This window comes from Hyperolius riggenbachi, chromosome 11, assembly GCF_040937935.1.
Source record: "Hyperolius riggenbachi isolate aHypRig1 chromosome 11, aHypRig1.pri, whole genome shotgun sequence".
Taxonomy (NCBI): Eukaryota; Metazoa; Chordata; class Amphibia; order Anura; family Hyperoliidae; genus Hyperolius; species Hyperolius riggenbachi.
This window is the reverse complement of record NC_090656.1, coordinates 153,174,034-153,195,135: the sequence shown is the minus strand read 5'-3', so window position 1 is coordinate 153,195,135 and position 21,102 is coordinate 153,174,034. Positions and strand designations below refer to the sequence as shown.

Below are 21,102 nucleotides of genomic sequence, written 5' to 3'. Positions count from 1 at the left end.
CCTCAAATTCACGGAGTTTATTAGATTCCACACGACACTGGTCCTGAGAGATTTTCAGCCCTCTGGATCTTTCGGAACCAGTGCCAGTAAGGTGAAAGTGGGGGACGGTGCTATTAGCGATCCAGACTCCTCGTGTTTGGTATTAGCAGATTCACCCACTTGTGCCGATTATGAATATTTATTCGGGTTCCTGATATTACCCAGGGGCATGCCGAGAGCGGGCAAAATATGAATTGGCCCAAACTTCTCCCTGCCTAAGGGGGCACTGCCTTATTCAAATTGCACAAGGCTGGACTTGTACGTGTCATAACTCCCCCCCCCCCCCTACAGTGAGGAACAAAACTGACATGACCCAAAAGTCCAGCGTCCTTTACCTTCAATCTGATGCCTAGTAACATCCTGGCAGCCCGCAAGGACACGGGCCAAAACCTCCATCTTTGAACTTTCTAACAAAGGCCTGTTGGCCGCATGGCAACCGCCATTTTGGGACTTTCGCCAAAGACTTGCGATTGCCGCATGGACTACCAATAACGGTATTTGAACTGTATATAATCTGACATTCTGTTCCCTTTTCCTCTCTTCTCTCTGTCAACTCAATCTGTTCTAAAATAAGCTGTGTGTATGTAGTTTAGAAATAAACTAACGATTTTATCGTTCAGTTGTGTGCCTTTTCTGGTCATCTGATTGCTGCTATAACGAATCTGCCCTCTGAAGAGTCAGTCATACTACCGCATTGTTTTATTACTTGCTAATAACTTGTTGATTTGCTAGCTAGGTTGTAAATAACCGTTTCTTCCTTTTAGGATTAGCTAGTACCAGATTTCTTGTGTGAAATCGATAACGTTCGTTTCTCGATTGTAAATACAATTCCAGATTGCATCATATAGGGACCCAGTAACCTTTCTTTAACGTCACATTGCTCACAGTCTTTAAGCCGTCGGAAGTGACTATTCCCCGAACGGTGATTTGAGCGTGTTGAACGTGATTGGGCTGGCTACAGTGTTATGATAGCGTTGGGGTCTCTTCGCCCTAGTTGGAGACTGTCTGCTCCATTCATCCAATCAGACAGTGGTGGCAGTGTACTTACCCGGTTTCCAGCGCGAAATCGATATTTTTAGTTTACAGATTGTATATACACAATCAGAATTGTACATGTATGGGCACCTCCAACCAATCTTAACCGTTTACTACGCACACAGTGAATTTGCCTCCAGCAGTCTCTAGTGCATGAGACCTGCATGGCAACAGTGGCCTAGTAATACGGGATTGGTGGATGTTTGTCCCATTACATATTGTCGGCAGCTGCGCGACCAATCTTTATTGTGAGTCTGCAGGAAACAAAGCAAGCGCTCACCAATATGGGCCGCATCTGAATGACTCACCACCTCATATGCACCGCTTAAATAGCTCAAATACACACTCAGCAATCAGACAGATGCAAAACATATGCAAAACTAAACTAAATACTTACCATGCAAAACAGGATAGCACAATGGGTGCTGCTAGCCTGGTAGTTACAGAACTGTGGATAAAAAATAGGTAAAAGGCTGCGCATCCCTGACCCAATACTGTACAATTGAATGGTTAATCGCTGTGGCGCACACCGCCCCCCCTGGACTAAAATGTACGCCCGCATCCAAACAATGCAATACTGGTCTATGGAGAAATTTTAGCTTCCATCATAGTTTTGCATGCAAAAATATAGATATACTGGACATCTGCACCAACGTTGAGGTAAATCTCCAGAGCAGATGTCCTAACACTAAAATGACCTAAGTTAAAAGCAAATGTCTTTACCCTGGCAGCTGCTATGCTAAAATGTGTAACTTACATTCAAAACAGACAGCAGGAAACAAAGCAAGCGCTCACCAATATGGGCCGCATCTGAATGACTCACCACCTCATATGCACCGCTTAAATAGCTCAAATACACACTCAGCAATCAGACAGATGCAAAACATATGCAAAACTAAACTAAATACTTACCATGCAAAACAGGATAGCACAATGGGTGCTGCTAGCCTGGTAGTTACAGAACTGTGGATAAAAAATAGGTAAAAGGCTGCGCATCCCTGACCCAATACTGTACAATTGAATGGTTAATCGCTGTGGCGCACACCGCCCCCCCTGGACTAAAATGTACGCCCGCATCCAAACAATGCAATACTGGTCTATGGAGAAATTTTAGCTTCCATCATAGTTTTGCATGCAAAAATATAGATATACTGGACATCTGCACCAACGTTGAGGTAAATCTCCAGAGCAGATGTCCTAACACTAAAATGACCTAAGTTAAAAGCAAATGTCTTTACCCTGGCAGCTGCTATGCTAAAATGTGTAACTTACATTCAAAACAGACAGCAGGAAACAAAGCAAGCGCTCACCAATATGGGCCGCATCTGAATGACTCACCACCTCATATGCACCGCTTAAATAGCTCAAATACACACTCAGCAATCAGACAGATGCAAAACATATGCAAAACTAAACTAAATACTTACCATGCAAAACAGGATAGCACAATGGGTGCTGCTAGCCTGGTAGTTACAGAACTGTGGATAAAAAATAGGTAAAAGGCTGCGCATCCCTGACCCAATACTGTACAATTGAATGGTTAATCGCTGTGGCGCACACCGCCCCCCCTGGACTAAAATGTACGCCCGCATCCAAACAATGCAATACTGGTCTATGGAGAAATGTTAGCTTCCATCATAGTTTTGCATGCAAAAATATAGATATACTGGACATCTGCACCAACGTTGAGGTAAATCTCCAGAGCAGATGTCCTAACACTAAAATGACCTAAGTTAAAAGCAAATGTCTTTACCCTGGCAGCTGCTATGCTAAAATGTGTAACTTACATTCAAAACAGACAGCAGGAAACAAAGCAAGCGCTCACCAATATGGGCCGCATCTGAATGACTCACCACCTCATATGCACCGCTTAAATAGCTCAAATACACACTCAGCAATCAGACAGATGCAAAACATATGCAAAACTAAACTAAATACTTACCATGCAAAACAGGATAGCACAATGGGTGCTGCTAGCCTGGTAGTTACAGAACTGTGGATAAAAAATAGGTAAAAGGCTGCGCATCCCTGACCCAATACTGTACAATTGAATGGTTAATCGCTGTGGCGCACACCGCCCCCCCCTGGACTAAAATGTACGCCCGCATCCAAACAATGCAATACTGGTCTATGGAGAAATTTTAGCTTCCATCATAGTTTTGCATGCAAAAATATAGATATACTGGACATCTGCACCAACGTTGAGGTAAATCTCCAGAGCAGATGTCCTAACACTAAAATGACCTAAGTTAAAAGCAAATGTCTTTACCCTGGCAGCTGCTATGCTAAAATGTGTAACTTACATTCAAAACAGACAGCAGGAAACAAAGCAAGCGCTCACCAATATGGGCCGCATCTGAATGACTCACCACCTCATATGCACCGCTTAAATAGCTCAAATACACACTCAGCAATCAGACAGATGCAAAACATATGCAAAACTAAACTAAATACTTACCATGCAAAACAGGATAGCACAATGGGTGCTGCTAGCCTGGTAGTTACAGAACTGTGGATAAAAAATAGGTAAAAGGCTGCGCATCCCTGACCCAATACTGTACAATTGAATGGTTAATCGCTGTGGCGCACACCGCCCCCCCTGGACTAAAATGTACGCCCGCATCCAAACAATGCAATACTGGTCTATGGAGAAATTTTAGCTTCCATCATAGTTTTGCATGCAAAAATATAGATATACTGGACATCTGCACCAACGTTGAGGTAAATCTCCAGAGCAGATGTCCTAACACTAAAATGACCTAAGTTAAAAGCAAATGTCTTTACCCTGGCAGCTGCTATGCTAAAATGTGTAACTTACATTCAAAACAGACAGCAGGAAACAAAGCAAGCGCTCACCAATATGGGCCGCATCTGAATGACTCACCACCTCATATGCACCGCTTAAATAGCTCAAATACACACTCAGCAATCAGACAGATGCAAAACATATGCAAAACTAAACTAAATACTTACCATGCAAAACAGGATAGCACAATGGGTGCTGCTAGCCTGGTAGTTACAGAACTGTGGATAAAAAATAGGTAAAAGGCTGCGCATCCCTGACCCAATACTGTACAATTGAATGGTTAATCGCTGTGGCGCACACCGCCCCCCCTGGACTAAAATGTACGCCCGCATCCAAACAATGCAATACTGGTCTATGGAGAAATTTTAGCTTCCATCATAGTTTTGCATGCAAAAATATAGATATACTGGACATCTGCACCAACGTTGAGGTAAATCTCCAGAGCAGATGTCCTAACACTAAAATGACCTAAGTTAAAAGCAAATGTCTTTACCCTGGCAGCTGCTATGCTAAAATGTGTAACTTACATTCAAAACAGACAGCAGGAAACAAAGCAAGCGCTCACCAATATGGGCCGCATCTGAATGACTCACCACCTCATATGCACCGCTTAAATAGCTCAAATACACACTCAGCAATCAGACAGATGCAAAACATATGCAAAACTAAACTAAATACTTACCATGCAAAACAGGATAGCACAATGGGTGCTGCTAGCCTGGTAGTTACAGAACTGTGGATAAAAAATAGGTAAAAGGCTGCGCATCCCTGACCCAATACTGTACAATTGAATGGTTAATCGCTGTGGCGCACACCGCCCCCCCTGGACTAAAATGTACGCCCGCATCCAAACAATGCAATACTGGTCTATGGAGAAATTTTAGCTTCCATCATAGTTTTGCATGCAAAAATATAGATATACTGGACATCTGCACCAACGTTGAGGTAAATCTCCAGAGCAGATGTCCTAACACTAAAATGACCTAAGTTAAAAGCAAATGTCTTTACCCTGGCAGCTGCTATGCTAAAATGTGTAACTTACATTCAAAACAGACAGCAGGAAACAAAGCAAGCGCTCACCAATATGGGCCGCATCTGAATGACTCACCACCTCATATGCACCGCTTAAATAGCTCAAATACACACTCAGCAATCAGACAGATGCAAAACATATGCAAAACTAAACTAAATACTTACCATGCAAAACAGGATAGCACAATGGGTGCTGCTAGCCTGGTAGTTACAGAACTGTGGATAAAAAATAGGTAAAAGGCTGCGCATCCCTGACCCAATACTGTACAATTGAATGGTTAATCGCTGTGGCGCACACCGCCCCCCCTGGACTAAAATGTACGCCCGCATCCAAACAATGCAATACTGGTCTATGGAGAAATTTTAGCTTCCATCATAGTTTTGCATGCAAAAATATAGATATACTGGACATCTGCACCAACGTTGAGGTAAATCTCCAGAGCAGATGTCCTAACACTAAAATGACCTAAGTTAAAAGCAAATGTCTTTACCCTGGCAGCTGCTATGCTAAAATGTGTAACTTACATTCAAAACAGACAGCAGGAAACAAAGCAAGCGCTCACCAATATGGGCCGCATCTGAATGACTCACCACCTCATATGCACCGCTTAAATAGCTCAAATACACACTCAGCAATCAGACAGATGCAAAACATATGCAAAACTAAACTAAATACTTACCATGCAAAACAGGATAGCACAATGGGTGCTGCTAGCCTGGTAGTTACAGAACTGTGGATAAAAAATAGGTAAAAGGCTGCGCATCCCTGACCCAATACTGTACAATTGAATGGTTAATCGCTGTGGCGCACACCGCCCCCCCTGGACTAAAATGTACGCCCGCATCCAAACAATGCAATACTGGTCTATGGAGAAATTTTAGCTTCCATCATAGTTTTGCATGCAAAAATATAGATATACTGGACATCTGCACCAACGTTGAGGTAAATCTCCAGAGCAGATGTCCTAACACTAAAATGACCTAAGTTAAAAGCAAATGTCTTTACCCTGGCAGCTGCTATGCTAAAATGTGTAACTTACATTCAAAACAGACAGCAGGAAACAAAGCAAGCGCTCACCAATATGGGCCGCATCTGAATGACTCACCACCTCATATGCACCGCTTAAATAGCTCAAATACACACTCAGCAATCAGACAGATGCAAAACATATGCAAAACTAAACTAAATACTTACCATGCAAAAAACAGGATAGCACAATGGGTGCTGCTAGCCTGGTAGTTACAGAACTGTGGATAAAAAATAGGTAAAAGGCTGCGCATCCCTGACCCAATACTGTACAATTGAATGGTTAATCGCTGTGGCGCACACCGCCCCCCCTGGACTAAAATGTACGCCCGCATCCAAACAATGCAATACTGGTCTATGGAGAAATTTTAGCTTCCATCATAGTTTTGCATGCAAAAATATAGATATACTGGACATCTGCACCAACGTTGAGGTAAATCTCCAGAGCAGATGTCCTAACACTAAAATGACCTAAGTTAAAAGCAAATGTCTTTACCCTGGCAGCTGCTATGCTAAAATGTGTAACTTACATTCAAAACAGACAGCAGGAAACAAAGCAAGCGCTCACCAATATGGGCCGCATCTGAATGACTCACCACCTCATATGCACCGCTTAAATAGCTCAAATACACACTCAGCAATCAGACAGATGCAAAACATATGCAAAACTAAACTAAATACTTACCATGCAAAACAGGATAGCACAATGGGTGCTGCTAGCCTGGTAGTTACAGAACTGTGGATAAAAAATAGGTAAAAGGCTGCGCATCCCTGACCCAATACTGTACAATTGAATGGTTAATCGCTGTGGCGCACACCGCCCCCCCTGGACTAAAATGTACGCCCGCATCCAAACAATGCAATACTGGTCTATGGAGAAATGTTAGCTTCCATCATAGTTTTGCATGCAAAAATATAGATATACTGGACATCTGCACCAACGTTGAGGTAAATCTCCAGAGCAGATGTCCTAACACTAAAATGACCTAAGTTAAAAGCAAATGTCTTTACCCTGGCAGCTGCTATGCTAAAATGTGTAACTTACATTCAAAACAGACAGCAGGAAACAAAGCAAGCGCTCACCAATATGGGCCGCATCTGAATGACTCACCACCTCATATGCACCGCTTAAATAGCTCAAATACACACTCAGCAATCAGACAGATGCAAAACATATGCAAAACTAAACTAAATACTTACCATGCAAAACAGGATAGCACAATGGGTGCTGCTAGCCTGGTAGTTACAGAACTGTGGATAAAAAATAGGTAAAAGGCTGCGCATCCCTGACCCAATACTGTACAATTGAATGGTTAATCGCTGTGGCGCACACCGCCCCCCCCTGGACTAAAATGTACGCCCGCATCCAAACAATGCAATACTGGTCTATGGAGAAATTTTAGCTTCCATCATAGTTTTGCATGCAAAAATATAGATATACTGGACATCTGCACCAACGTTGAGGTAAATCTCCAGAGCAGATGTCCTAACACTAAAATGACCTAAGTTAAAAGCAAATGTCTTTACCCTGGCAGCTGCTATGCTAAAATGTGTAACTTACATTCAAAACAGACAGCAGGAAACAAAGCAAGCGCTCACCAATATGGGCCGCATCTGAATGACTCACCACCTCATATGCACCGCTTAAATAGCTCAAATACACACTCAGCAATCAGACAGATGCAAAACATATGCAAAACTAAACTAAATACTTACCATGCAAAACAGGATAGCACAATGGGTGCTGCTAGCCTGGTAGTTACAGAACTGTGGATAAAAAATAGGTAAAAGGCTGCGCATCCCTGACCCAATACTGTACAATTGAATGGTTAATCGCTGTGGCGCACACCGCCCCCCCTGGACTAAAATGTACGCCCGCATCCAAACAATGCAATACTGGTCTATGGAGAAATTTTAGCTTCCATCATAGTTTTGCATGCAAAAATATAGATATACTGGACATCTGCACCAACGTTGAGGTAAATCTCCAGAGCAGATGTCCTAACACTAAAATGACCTAAGTTAAAAGCAAATGTCTTTACCCTGGCAGCTGCTATGCTAAAATGTGTAACTTACATTCAAAACAGACAGCAGGAAACAAAGCAAGCGCTCACCAATATGGGCCGCATCTGAATGACTCACCACCTCATATGCACCGCTTAAATAGCTCAAATACACACTCAGCAATCAGACAGATGCAAAACATACGCATTTTTTATCCACAGTTCTGTAACTACCAGGCTAGCAGCACCCATTGTGCTATCCTGTTTTGCATGGTAAGTATTTAGTTTAGTTTTGCATATGTTTTGCATCTGTCTGATTGCTGAGTGTGTATTTGAGCTATTTAAGCGGTGCATATGAGGTGGTGAGTCATTCAGATGCGGCCCATATTGGTGAGCGCTTGCTTTGTTTCCTGCTGTCTGTTTTGAATGTAAGTTACACATTTTAGCATAGCAGCTGCCAGGGTAAAGACATTTGCTTTTAACTTAGGTCATTTTAGTGTTAGGACATCTGCTCTGGAGATTTACCTCAACGTTGGTGCAGATGTCCAGTATATCTATACTTTTGCATGCAAAACTATGATGGAAGCTAAAATTTCTCCATAGACCAGTATTGCATTGTTTGGATGCGGGCGTACATTTTAGTCCAGGGGGGGCGGTGTGCGCCACAGCGATTAACCATTCAATTGTACAGTATTGGGTCAGGGATGCGCAGCCTTTTACCTATTTTTTATCCACAGTTCTGTAACTACCAGGCTAGCAGCACCCATTGTGCTATCCTGTTTTGCATGGTAAGTATTTAGTTTAGTTTTGCATATGTTTTGCATCTGTCTGATTGCTGAGTGTGTATTTGAGCTATTTAAGCGGTGCATATGAGGTGGTGAGTCATTCAGATGCGGCCCATATTGGTGAGCGCTTGCTTTGTTTCCTGCTGTCTGTTTTGAATGTAAGTTACACATTTTAGCATAGCAGCTGCCAGGGTAAAGACATTTGCTTTTAACTTAGGTCATTTTAGTGTTAGGACATCTGCTCTGGAGATTTACCTCAACGTTGGTGCAGATGTCCAGTATATCTATATTTTTGCATGCAAAACTATGATGGAAGCTAAAATTTCTCCATAGACCAGTATTGCATTGTTTGGATGCGGGCGTACATTTTAGTCCAGGGGGGGCGGTGTGCGCCACAGCGATTAACCATTCAATTGTACAGTATTGGGTCAGGGATGCGCAGCCTTTTACCTATTTTTTATCCACAGTTCTGTAACTACCAGGCTAGCAGCACCCATTGTGCTATCCTGTTTTGCATGGTAAGTATTTAGTTTAGTTTTGCATATGTTTTGCATCTGTCTGATTGCTGAGTGTGTATTTGAGCTATTTAAGCGGTGCATATGAGGTGGTGAGTCATTCAGATGCGGCCCATATTGGTGAGCGCTTGCTTTGTTTCCTGCTGTCTGTTTTGAATGTAAGTTACACATTTTAGCATAGCAGCTGCCAGGGTAAAGACATTTGCTTTTAACTTAGGTCATTTTAGTGTTAGGACATCTGCTCTGGAGATTTACCTCAACGTTGGTGCAGATGTCCAGTATATCTATATTTTTGCATGCAAAACTATGATGGAAGCTAAAATTTCTCCATAGACCAGTATTGCATTGTTTGGATGCGGGCGTACATTTTAGTCCAGGGGGGGCGGTGTGCGCCACAGCGATTAACCATTCAATTGTACAGTATTGGGTCAGGGATGCGCAGCCTTTTACCTATTTTTTATCCACAGTTCTGTAACTACCAGGCTAGCAGCACCCATTGTGCTATCCTGTTTTGCATGGTAAGTATTTAGTTTAGTTTTGCATATGTTTTGCATCTGTCTGATTGCTGAGTGTGTATTTGAGCTATTTAAGCGGTGCATATGAGGTGGTGAGTCATTCAGATGCGGCCCATATTGGTGAGCGCTTGCTTTGTTTCCTGCTGTCTGTTTTGAATGTAAGTTACACATTTTAGCATAGCAGCTGCCAGGGTAAAGACATTTGCTTTTAACTTAGGTCATTTTAGTGTTAGGACATCTGCTCTGGAGATTTACCTCAACGTTGGTGCAGATGTCCAGTATATCTATATTTTTGCATGCAAAACTATGATGGAAGCTAAAATTTCTCCATAGACCAGTATTGCATTGTTTGGATGCGGGCGTACATTTTAGTCCAGGGGGGGCGGTGTGCGCCACAGCGATTAACCATTCAATTGTACAGTATTGGGTCAGGGATGCGCAGCCTTTATTGTGAGTCTGTTCACCGTACTTCCTGCGTATGCTAACGGGAGCAGATTAGACGGGATTGGCACGCTCTGTCGCTTTTTCTTTCTTCCCTCTGACGATCCAGCAACCGGTCTCGTTGTCCGTCTGCGCCCGTACTTCCTGCGTACGCTAACGGGAGCAGATCTCGACGGGATCGCGGGGCTGGATTGTCACATTGGTGGGCAGTGGTGGTGATAGCACACCCCAAAACCAGGCATAGCCAGCTTTTGGGAAATCAGAGCGCAAAGATCTGACAAACTCAGTCTTTGCAACCAGAATAATAAGACAGTGGTCACTAAGTATCCTGTCTTGCAGAACCGAAGTTCTGGGCACAAAACGGTACACATTGATCTACCTTTCCTAACTGTTTCTTTGCTATATCCTACTCTTTCTTGTACTCTTCTCTTCTGAATGTCTGATTCAGTTCAGTTTCACCAGAATTGGTCAGTTCCTAACTTGCATGCCCTCTGCGAATCGCACGGCATTGCTGCTTGCAGCACAAGCAAGGCTGAGCTGGTGGCATAACCCCAGAGATGGAATCCTTGTCGCCACCTTGCTTAATGCCTCTATTCCCTGCAGTCCTGATAACCCCGGAGTGGTTGGCAAACCTGACCGGCGAGGATCTGCGCTTGTACCAGGAGTTCCGAGAATGTCAGCGCCAGCATGAGGCAGAGATGCTCCAGCATGAGGCGGAGGAGCTCCAGCGTGAAGCAGAGCACCAAGAGTGGCTGCGCCAGTTTGATCTCCAGGCCAAGGAGCGACGACTCCAGCGGGAATTGGAGTTGGCAAACCTGACCGGCGAGGAACTGCGCAGATACCAGGAGCACCGAGAGTGTCTGCGCCAGTGGGATCTCCAGATCGAAGAGCTACGGCTCCAGCGTGAATTGGAGTTTGCCCAGCTAACCCAATCAAATCAGCACTCTTCACTATGTGTTTCGGTGGAGAGATGCGAACCTCTACCCGTGACCCCCACAGCAAAACTTCCTGCCATGGAAGAGGGCACGGAACGAGACTTTCCTGTGCGCACCTCTGAGAGGGCGTACCATCAGGTTCCTGTACCTGACAGCCAGAGAACTCTGGTGCTGGGCAGTCACAGAACACTGTCCCAAGACTTGGAAGGAGGTAAGCCTACTGCATTTGCTCCTCCTGGTCCGGTGAGCGTTGCGCCACCGAGACCTGCAGCTGCTGCTATTGCTGCATCCCAGTCTGACACACCTGCCATTCGCACGTGTAATCTTTGTGGCTTGACTGGCCACATACAGTTCTTCTGTCCCAAGAGGAAAAGAACGACTGTCCCTAGCCCGAAGATGGCTAGCAACCCTGATCCATCACCTGCATCACCCTCTGCACAGCCTGTCAGCGTGTCAGAGATGCTCTACGGTTCCGGAAATCTTCACAGTGCTCCAGTGGACGACCAGATCATCTTTTGCTCCAGTGCTCCAGAAGCAGATGTTTCCTTGGTCTGTTCCGACCTTCCCACAGAGGAAGATATTCTCCCACAAAAGCGCCTCACCCTGACTGAAGTCAGGCCCAACCACCACAACCCTGTTATCCCAGGTCCCGAGAAGGCCGGATGGGGGGTGGGTTTTCCAGAGTGGGCTGTTGCTGAGTTTCCCTCTCCTCCTGTGCTTGGCACTGATCTAGGCACGCTTATGTGCCCTTCGGAATTTCCTACTGATATGCAGGAGTTCCCAGCAGGACTCCCTGACCACCAGGTACTGTACAAGCCTTTGGGAAAACAGGGAGATGTCAAACCCTTACCTGCTAATGCTACTGTACCTAACGCCGCTGGGCGGGAGGTACCCTCAGATTTACATGTACCAGCAACTGACTGTCTTTTATCTCTTTCTGCACCTGTTATTACTAATGAAATTGCATGTGTCAGTGATAATTGTGATAGGAACGCTGTACATTCTTTGGCCATTACATGCCCTATGGCCAGCCGCATGAACTCAGAGCTGACAGCAGGGATTCCCTCTGACAATTCTGACTTTCAGGCGGGTGACACTCATGCTAAAAATGACATGTCATGTTATGCAAATGCTTTTGATAATGTTGTGCATGTTTGTGAGAGTACGCTGGGTGATGCCTTCAGTGTCACCGGCAGTCTGGACTCAGAACTATCTGGAGAAGTCTCGACTTCCCCTGATATCTCTGACCACCAGACCAATGTCAATATTGACATGATTTTGATTAACCCAAGAGGTGATGTTTACTGTGGTGGGCCTGTGCAGACAGACACATACAGTACTGTTGGTAACCTGAGCTCAGAGCCTGCAGGCATTCCTGTCAGCTCTGACCCCAGAGAGTTTGATTTTCAGCAGCTGACCTCAGATCGCACTAGGCAGCTGGCTGAGACTTGTAGTCCCACATCCGTGAGGATACTACAGAGCGACTCCAACCTGCGTGCGCTTAGTGGCCAGACCGCTAAGCCGCCAGCAGTGGAAGCTCCACTACAGGTGTACAGGGAGAATGGTAACTACTCCAGTGAACCCATTCCCCCATGTAACTGACACCCCAGGTGAAAGCACGGTCCATGTGGATCTGTTAGAAGCCCAGTCAGATAGAACGCAGTTAGTTCTGGGAGAGCACGGCCAATTAGAACAGGAAGACACAGGTCCCCTGCCAGGCTTGATAGCTCCCACACGAGAATTGGCGGATGATGTGAAAGTCACCCCCCACCTCTCGTACTCCCCGAAGGCCTCGCTGAAGCGCACTGCGCCCCCACAGCGAAATCTTCGCAGCAACCCTGGGCAGGATACAGCAGTTCACAGAAGGGACCCGGGGACTCACAAGCCCTTATGGCAGATCCCCTACAGCGCCTCTCCGGAGGTGCAAGCAAAGGTGAAGATGAAGTATGAGGAGATGTTACAGATGTCTGTCCTCCGCAAATCCTCTAGCTCACAGACCACCATGTTCTGTGAGGCCTATAGGATGCCGGACGACATCCCAATAACCGTTGCGTATCCCATGACTCCCCTCGGTGATCTGTTGGATTGGCTGGCATCCGCCAACTACCTAACGATCATAGATCGGAGCTACGGATACTGGCAGATTCCAACCGTGCCCAAGGCACGCCTGGAATCCACATTCACCCTGCCCTTGGACTTAAACACCTCGATGCGGATGTCTTTTGGCATGATGAATGCCCAAGCCACCTTTCTCCAGGCGTGGAACGACCTGTGGAAGAGCAAGCACGGTTGTACAGTCACGTACCCGGATGACATCCCTGTGTTCCCCACGACTTGGGAGCAACACTGCGATCACTCGTCCCTGGTACTAGGACAGCTGTCAGCTGACAATCTGACCGTTGAACCAGACACAGATCAGATTGTCATGACAGAGGTACAGGCCTCTCTGGGAACAGCGGGATACTACAGGACGTTTGCGAAGCCCTGTAGCCTCCTGGCTAAACCACTGACCAACACAAAAAGGGCAACCCCCAAGGTCATGTGGAACCCAGGCTTCCCCGCTGTACTGAGCCCAAGTAGCAAGTTGGTATTGCTTCAGTCAAGGTCCTGCTAACCGCTCCTTCCCCAATCTTGTAAAGGGGGGAGATGTGACGCCGTCGATATGACATATCGAATGCGCCATGGAGTTACGAACGCCAGTTCTTCGCAAACCAACCAAACTGACAGTTTCTGGTTTAAATACACTTTTTTTCCCCTTCGCCAAAGGGCGGGAGAAATCTTTTCATGGTCAGTTAATTAGCCTCCTGTGAAAAGACTCTCTGCCAGCACAGGGGACCCCCTGAGGTGTTTATGACCTCATCCATCAGGTGAAGGGTAGATATCAGTTGACAGAAGCTCATAAATTGTAGTTTTCTCCAGCCTGATCAGCCCCGACCCCAGCAGGAGTCCGACACATAGCTGCCTTGTGGCCTGAGTTGAAAGGAGACAGGAATGATCCTTATCACGCCATCTGGCGGCACCCAAGGATTCAACAAACTGAAGAACCTATATTTAATAAATAGGCACAGTTTGGTAATATTTCTGGTGTTCCCAAGATCGCAGTTCCCTCAAATTCACGGAGTTTATTAGATTCCACACGACACTGGTCCTGAGAGATTTTCAGCCCTCTGGATCTTTCGGAACCAGTGCCAGTAAGGTGAAAGTGGGGGACGGTGCTATTAGCGATCCAGACTCCTCGTGTTTGGTATTAGCAGATTCACCCACTTGTGCTGATTATGAATATTTATTCGGGTTCCTGATATTACCCACGGGCATGCCGAGAGTGGGCAAAATATGAATTGGCCCAAACTTCTCCCTGCCTAAGGGGGCACTGCCTTATTCAAATTGCACAAGGCTGGACTTGTACGTGTCATAACTCCCCCCCCCCCCCTACAGTGAGGAACAAAACTGACATGACCCAAAAGTCCAGCGTCCTTTACCTTCAATCTGATGCCTAGTAACATCCTGGCAGCCCGCAAGGACACGGGCCAAAACCTCCATCTTTGAACTTTCTAACAAAGGCCTGTTGGCCGCATGGCAACCGCCATTTTGGGACTTTCGCCAAAGACTTGCGATTGCCGCATGGACTACCAATAACGGTATTTGAACTGTATATAATCTGACATTCTGTTCCCTTTTCCTCTCTTCTCTCTGTCAACTCAATCTGTTCTAAAATAAGCTGTGTGTATGTAGTTTAGAAATAAACTAACGATTTTATCGTTCAGTTGTGTGCCTTTTCTGGTCATCTGATTGCTGCTATAACGAATCTGCCCTCTGAAGAGTCAGTCATACTACCGCATTGTTTTATTACTTGCTTATAACTTGTTGATTTGCTAGCTAGGTTGTAAATAACCGTTTCTTCCTTTTAGGATTAGCTAGTACCAGATTTCTTGTGTGAAATCGATAACTTTCGTTTCTCGATTGTAAATACAATTCCAGATTGCATCATATAGGGACCCAGTAACCTTTCTTTAACGTCACATTGCTCACAGTCTTTAAGCCGTCGGAAGTGACTATTCCCTGAACGGTGACTTGAGCGTGTTGAACGTGATTGGGCTGGCTACCGTGTTATGATAGCGTTGGGGTCTCTTCGCCCTAGTTGGAGACTGTCTGCTCCATTCATCCAATCAGACAGTGGTGGCAGTGTACTTACCCGGTTTCCAGCGCGAAATCGATATTTTTAGTTTACAGATTGTATATACAATCAGAATTGTACATGTATGGGCACCTCCAACCGATCTTAACCGTTTACTACGCACACAGTGAATTTGCCTCCGGCAGTCTCTAGTGCATGAGACCTGCATGGCAACAGTGGCCTAGTAATACGGGATTGGTGGATGTTTGTCCCATTACATATTGTCGGCAGCTGCGCGACCAATCTTTATTGTCAGTCTGTTCACCGTACTTCCTGCGGATGCTAACGGGAGCAGATTAGACGGGATTGGCACGCTCTGTCGCCTTTTCTTTCTTTTACCTCTGACGATCCAGCAACCGATCTCGTTGTCCGTCTGCGCCCGTACTTCCTGCGTACGCTAACGGGAGCAGATCTCGACGGGATCGCGGGGCTGGATTGTCACAGTATGCTAGCTACCCTTAAAAGAATTGTCAGGCAAAAAAAAATAAAAAATTAGTTTCACTTATGTGGGGCTTTTACCAGCCCCCTGCAGCCATCCTGTGCCCTCAGTCACTCACTGCTGCTCCAGTCCCCCACTGCCAGCTAGTTTAGTGGGCGGCCCGCACTGCGTCCATTTTTACGCATTCCCGCTGGTTCAGGAACATTAACATATACGTTTTACGCGTTACTGGTTCTACACGTAAAAAATTACGTATTGAAACAGTAACGCGTAAAAACGTATGTGTTAATGTTCCTGCACCAAAGGGAATGCGTAAAACTGGACGCTATGCGGCCCGCCGACCCAGAGGTTGGCAAAAACAAAACTAGCTGGCGGAGGGGGACCGGAGCAGCAGTGAGTGACTACGAGGGCACCGGATGGCTGCATGGGGCTGGTAGAAGCCCCAGGTAAGTGAAACTTTTTTTTTTTTGTCTGACAATTCCTTTAAGCTACACTTTAACTTAGAAATCTGTCAAATACATAAAAATAAAATGCTTACTGTATGTATTTCTTTGAGCTTTGCCTCTTTCTTCTCAATGGTTTTTTGAGCAGAGATTTTCTTGCATTCATACATCCTGGTTCCAGCTGCTTCTTCTATCATTGCAAGAATCTGTTCAAAATGAAAGGCTGTTATATTTCCTAACAACTTATTTGCTAAGCACCGCTACTGCAACAGTTGTATCCTACTGGAATTAACGCTTTTGTTACACAGCCTGTGTTTACATCTATGACAAATAAAATCTATATTTTATAGGGGCTCATTTCAGTGAATATAGAGAAGGTCTCTGCAATTTTGAGCACAACACAGTACCCTATTGTAGGAATAATAAAATATATACACAAATGTATTTTTCAGGACATATCAGGAAAGGTGAACAGTTTTGCCTCTGTGCAAGGGACCGTAAAGTAAACCTAAGCACTAGATTTTTTTTTTTATTTTATATTGCAAATAAAAGCTACCTTTATATTCCACTCTTGTTCAAGATTATACCCATCTTTGATCTGACTCTTATGTCTCATTCTTGAGATATCCTCTACTGTGGATTGGGCTAGCTGGTGGCAATAGTAACTGGCTCCCTGGAATGCGTACAAGAAAAAGAACCACCAGGAAATGTGGGCACCCAATTTCGGCAAGTACAATATCGGTATATTTACTGATATTCTACATTTTTAAATTGGGAATTAAAATCATGAAATATCTGTAAATTATACCAATATTTTACTGCAACTTAAAAAAAAAACCTGTACTGAAAAAAATTCCCCTGGGGGGGTACTCACCTCAGTAGGGGGAAGGCTCTGGACCCTATCGACGATTCCCCCATCCTCCTGTGTCCCACGGCGGTCTCGCTGCAGCCCCCAGAAAGCACAGGTGACAATTTGTCGTGCTGTGCAATATTTACTTTTTCTGGCTCCAGCGGGGGCGCTGTTACGGCTCTTCCCACAGAGATAGGCGAAAATAGCTGATCTCCGTCGGGTCCGCTCTACTACGTAGGCGACTTGTGCAGGAGATCGGCTATTTCCGCCTATTTCCGTGCAGAGAGCGGATACTGCGCCTGCGCTGGAGCCAAGGAGCTAAATATGTACATCGCTGCTGCTCCGGGAGGATTTTCACCGCTGCCGTGGGACCGAGGAGGACGGGGGAAGCCTCAATGGGATCCGGAGGCTTCCCCCACCCAAGGTGAGTACCCCCCAGGGGAGGTTTTTTCGTTACAGATTTTCTTTAACCTAACCCTATTCTCACACAGAACCCTCCCCCTCCATCTACCTCTAATCTTGAAGGAACACTATCAATGCCCAAGTGTTCTAAACTGACAATACACAAATAATGTCTAAGGAGCTGTGTAAACATTTTTCCTACTTTTCATGTTATATATCAGAGGCAAAAGCTGTAATTCATTGTGTGTAGATTTTAGCTACGTTTAGAATGTCTCATTTGCATACATGAATCTCTGCAGTCTGACATGCTAAGAACAGTGTAATATTGAAGAAGAGTTACATTAAAACAAAAGCCTATCAGGTTTCACACACACACACACACACACACACACACACACACACACACACACACACACACACACACACACACACACACACACACACACACACACACACACACATGACAAATGTTTATGTTGCACATAAGACATTTCCTCTGCTCTTTGTGAGAAAAAGCTCTGCCCGTCTCTGACAGCTCTCTGCACACACACAAAAAAACATGTTAAAAAAAAAAAAAAAGGAGCTGTCAGCCATACTATGCCAGGATATAAAAAAAGAACAAAACAAAACAAAAAAAAACACATAAGTAGATAAATACCAGCTCTACTTACATGACAGATGTATTGTACTGTCCACAATTTGATTTCAGTGAATTCTATGAAACAAAAAAAAGGAAATGCTGAAAATCCTGTTCCCTGGCAGGGGTCATCTTTAGTCCCTCCAGCGAAGCCAATGCTGAGGTAATTTCCTCCCTTACCCCCACCCCTCCTCCCCACAGCAATAGCCAGCGCTACGTCAGTGGCACCCCCGGCATCCATGAGAACCCACCATCCCTGCTACCATATCAATAGCGATTCCCCCTGCATTTACTCTCAACCCTGCAGCATCCATCTCGTCTCGCAGCATAACAGTGCTTAGCAGGGAAGAATAGATGCAGCTCCATCGCCTGGAACCTTGTTGAGGCGAATTTGTGTGCGCTACATATATTCTTCCCCGCTAAGCTCTATAATGCTGTGGGGCGAGCGCCAATGCTACAGGGTTGAGAGTAAATGCAGGGGGAATTCCTTTGGAAATGGTAGCAGGGCCGGGGGTCCCCATGGATGCGGAGGTGCCCACTGAATAAAGCCGCAAAGGTGCCTGTCGGGCTGGAGTGCGGAAAGGGGGCGGACAGTGGCAAACCTGAGGTGGCCAATGAGAGAGGGATAGGAGTGAGTGACACAAGCAGCAGCCAATTAGGCTGAACTAGCTGTGTCTGGGTCGAAAAAAGTAAAGAAGAACTCCCCCCCCCCCCCCCCCCGCAACTTCTTTTTTTTGCAGCTAATTGCTGCATACCTTAGATCTGGGGACATGAGGATTCATCAGTAATATAAAATAAAAAAAAATAAAAAGTAAGATTAGTTTTGAAGTTAGGCATTGCCTTTTTAGAATCCTTTTTATCAGAATTGCAGACAAAACTAGAGAACTGATTTTGGTTTTTATGCGTAACAGTTACTCTTTAATCGATCGTGTTCCTTTACCCTCCTTGCCGGTTATCCCGAGCTCAGCTTGGGGTAACCTGCGCAGGAGGATTTCTCAGGCCCTGCTGGGCCGATTTGCATAATTTTTTCTTTCTTACACGCAGCTAGCACTTTGCTAGCTGCGTGTAGTACGCGATCGCCGACGCTACCCGCCGATTCGCCGCTACCCGCCGCGTCGAGCCCCCAGACACCTGCGCAGCCTGGCCAATCAGTGCCAGGCAGCGCTGAGGGGTGGATTGGGATTCCCTATGACGTCCCGACGTCGGTGACGTCATCCCGCCCCGTCGCCATGGCGACCGGGGAAGCCCTGCAGGAAATCCCGTTCTGAACGGCTCTGATTACTCTGCGCTGCCTCCTTGCCGGCGGGAATTAGACCGGCAAGGAGGTTAACAACCTCCCATCTGATGCCTAAACCTAAATCTCTCCCCCACATCGAACCTTAAATTACTTCCCCCTTCACACCTAGCCTTAGAGGAATCCTCAGGAAAAATATACAAAATGAGATTTACTTACCCGAGGCTTCCTCCAGCCCCTAGCAGCAGATATGTCCTTCACCGCAGCTCCGGTGGCTCCCGGTCCCCTCTGTTGAGGATGCCGACCTCACCAGGTCAGCATCTACAGAGCCTGCGCGAGAGCCGCTCCTGGTCGCACTGATGTGGTTCAAGGTGTACTGCGTAGACGCAGTAGTTGTGGGTGGCTCCCGCGCAGTAGATGCTGACCTGGCAAGGACATATTGGCTGCCAGGAGCTGGAGGAAGCCCTGGGTAAGTAGATCTCATTTTGTCTGATGATTCCTTTAAAGACTCCCCCCCCCCACCCCCAAATCAAGCCTAACCTTAAAGAGTAACTGTTAGGCATAATATGTTAAATCTATTTTCTATTTTAGCCTATTACATACACAAAAAGGATTGTAATAAGGCAATGTAAAAAGTTAAAATCCTTCTTACTTTTTTCCCTAATGGGTTTTTCTCTCCCCATGCCTGCAGGACGCAAGGCCGCAGAACAGAAATGACAGGCAGGCTGATTGGCTAAAGCCTCTGTCAATCACCGCTCTGCTCTGCGATTGGCCGCCTGCTCTCCCCTTGTCTGCGGCGGTGTAGCCGCTGTAAGAGCGCACGGAGGGGGGCCAGAGGCTATCTCCTCTCACTGTCCTCTGCCCCCCCTCCTCCAGTGTGATGTCCGCGCCCCCCCTTCTGCTGCCGCATTATCCTTCTTCCCCGCACAGAACTTTGGGGAAGGATAAAGGCAGCGCACAGACTCCAGGAATAATGTTCCCAGGCGCTGCAGTTCCCCCCATACTCTCTGCACTGCCGCCGGTGGAAGTGCAGAGAGTATAGGGGGGAACTGCAGCGCTTGGATCTATTGTTAGGCGAGTCTTTGCCAGCTGCAGCCTTTCCTCCCCGCTGTGCTGAGGATAAGTGCGGGGAAGAGGGGGGTGCGGGGAGGGGAGGGGGAAGAATATACCCGGAGGAATCAAGATGGCCCCTGCCATGAAAAGGATGACCCTTTATTTATGCTATAAAATTATATTGAAGGAAACCGAGGACAGTGCAATACATCTGTTATGTAAGTAGAGGAAGTATTTATCTACTTACATATGTGTTTTCTTTGATGGGCATGTTTTTGCTAATAGTGCCTCTTTAAAGAGGAACTCCAGCCTAAACAAACAGACTGTCATTAAGTTACATTAGTTATGTTAATTAAAATAGATAAGTAATATAATCTCTTACCCACACCGTTTTAAAAGAACAGGCAAATGTTTGATTTCATGATGGCAGCCATCTTTTTGGTTGAAAGGAGGTGACAGGGAGCATGAGACACAGTTCCAACTATCCTGTGTCCTGAGCACCTCTCCCAGTTGCTAGGCAACGTGAACAACAACATAGGAAATCCCATCATGCTCTGCACAGCATCAGGGAAAAAAAGCCAGGGCTTTTTTTCTTTGATGGGTGGAGCTTAGTTAAAAATGCAGCTAAAAATGATGCTTTGGTAAGAAAAACAAAGTTCTGATGCTGTAAAACTTAAAAAAACACCAAGCCTTTTCAGTTCTGCTGAGTAGATTTTTAGTTCGGAGGGTCACTTTAA

The 21,102-nt window shown here is 45.7% G+C and overlaps 1 protein-coding gene across 2 annotated transcripts in view; it reads right to left on the bottom strand.

The window, feature by feature from the left end:
- Window positions 1–21,102, bottom strand: part of LOC137538903 (structural maintenance of chromosomes protein 2-like) — an 85,642-nt gene that overhangs the window by 50,695 nt on the left and 13,845 nt on the right. For both annotated transcript variants that reach the window (XM_068261325.1, XM_068261326.1), the window contains exon 6: window positions 16,285–16,395. In XM_068261325.1, the coding sequence (XP_068117426.1) occupies window positions 16,285–16,395 (111 nt within the window). The remainder of the gene's footprint in view (window positions 1–16,284; window positions 16,396–21,102) is intronic.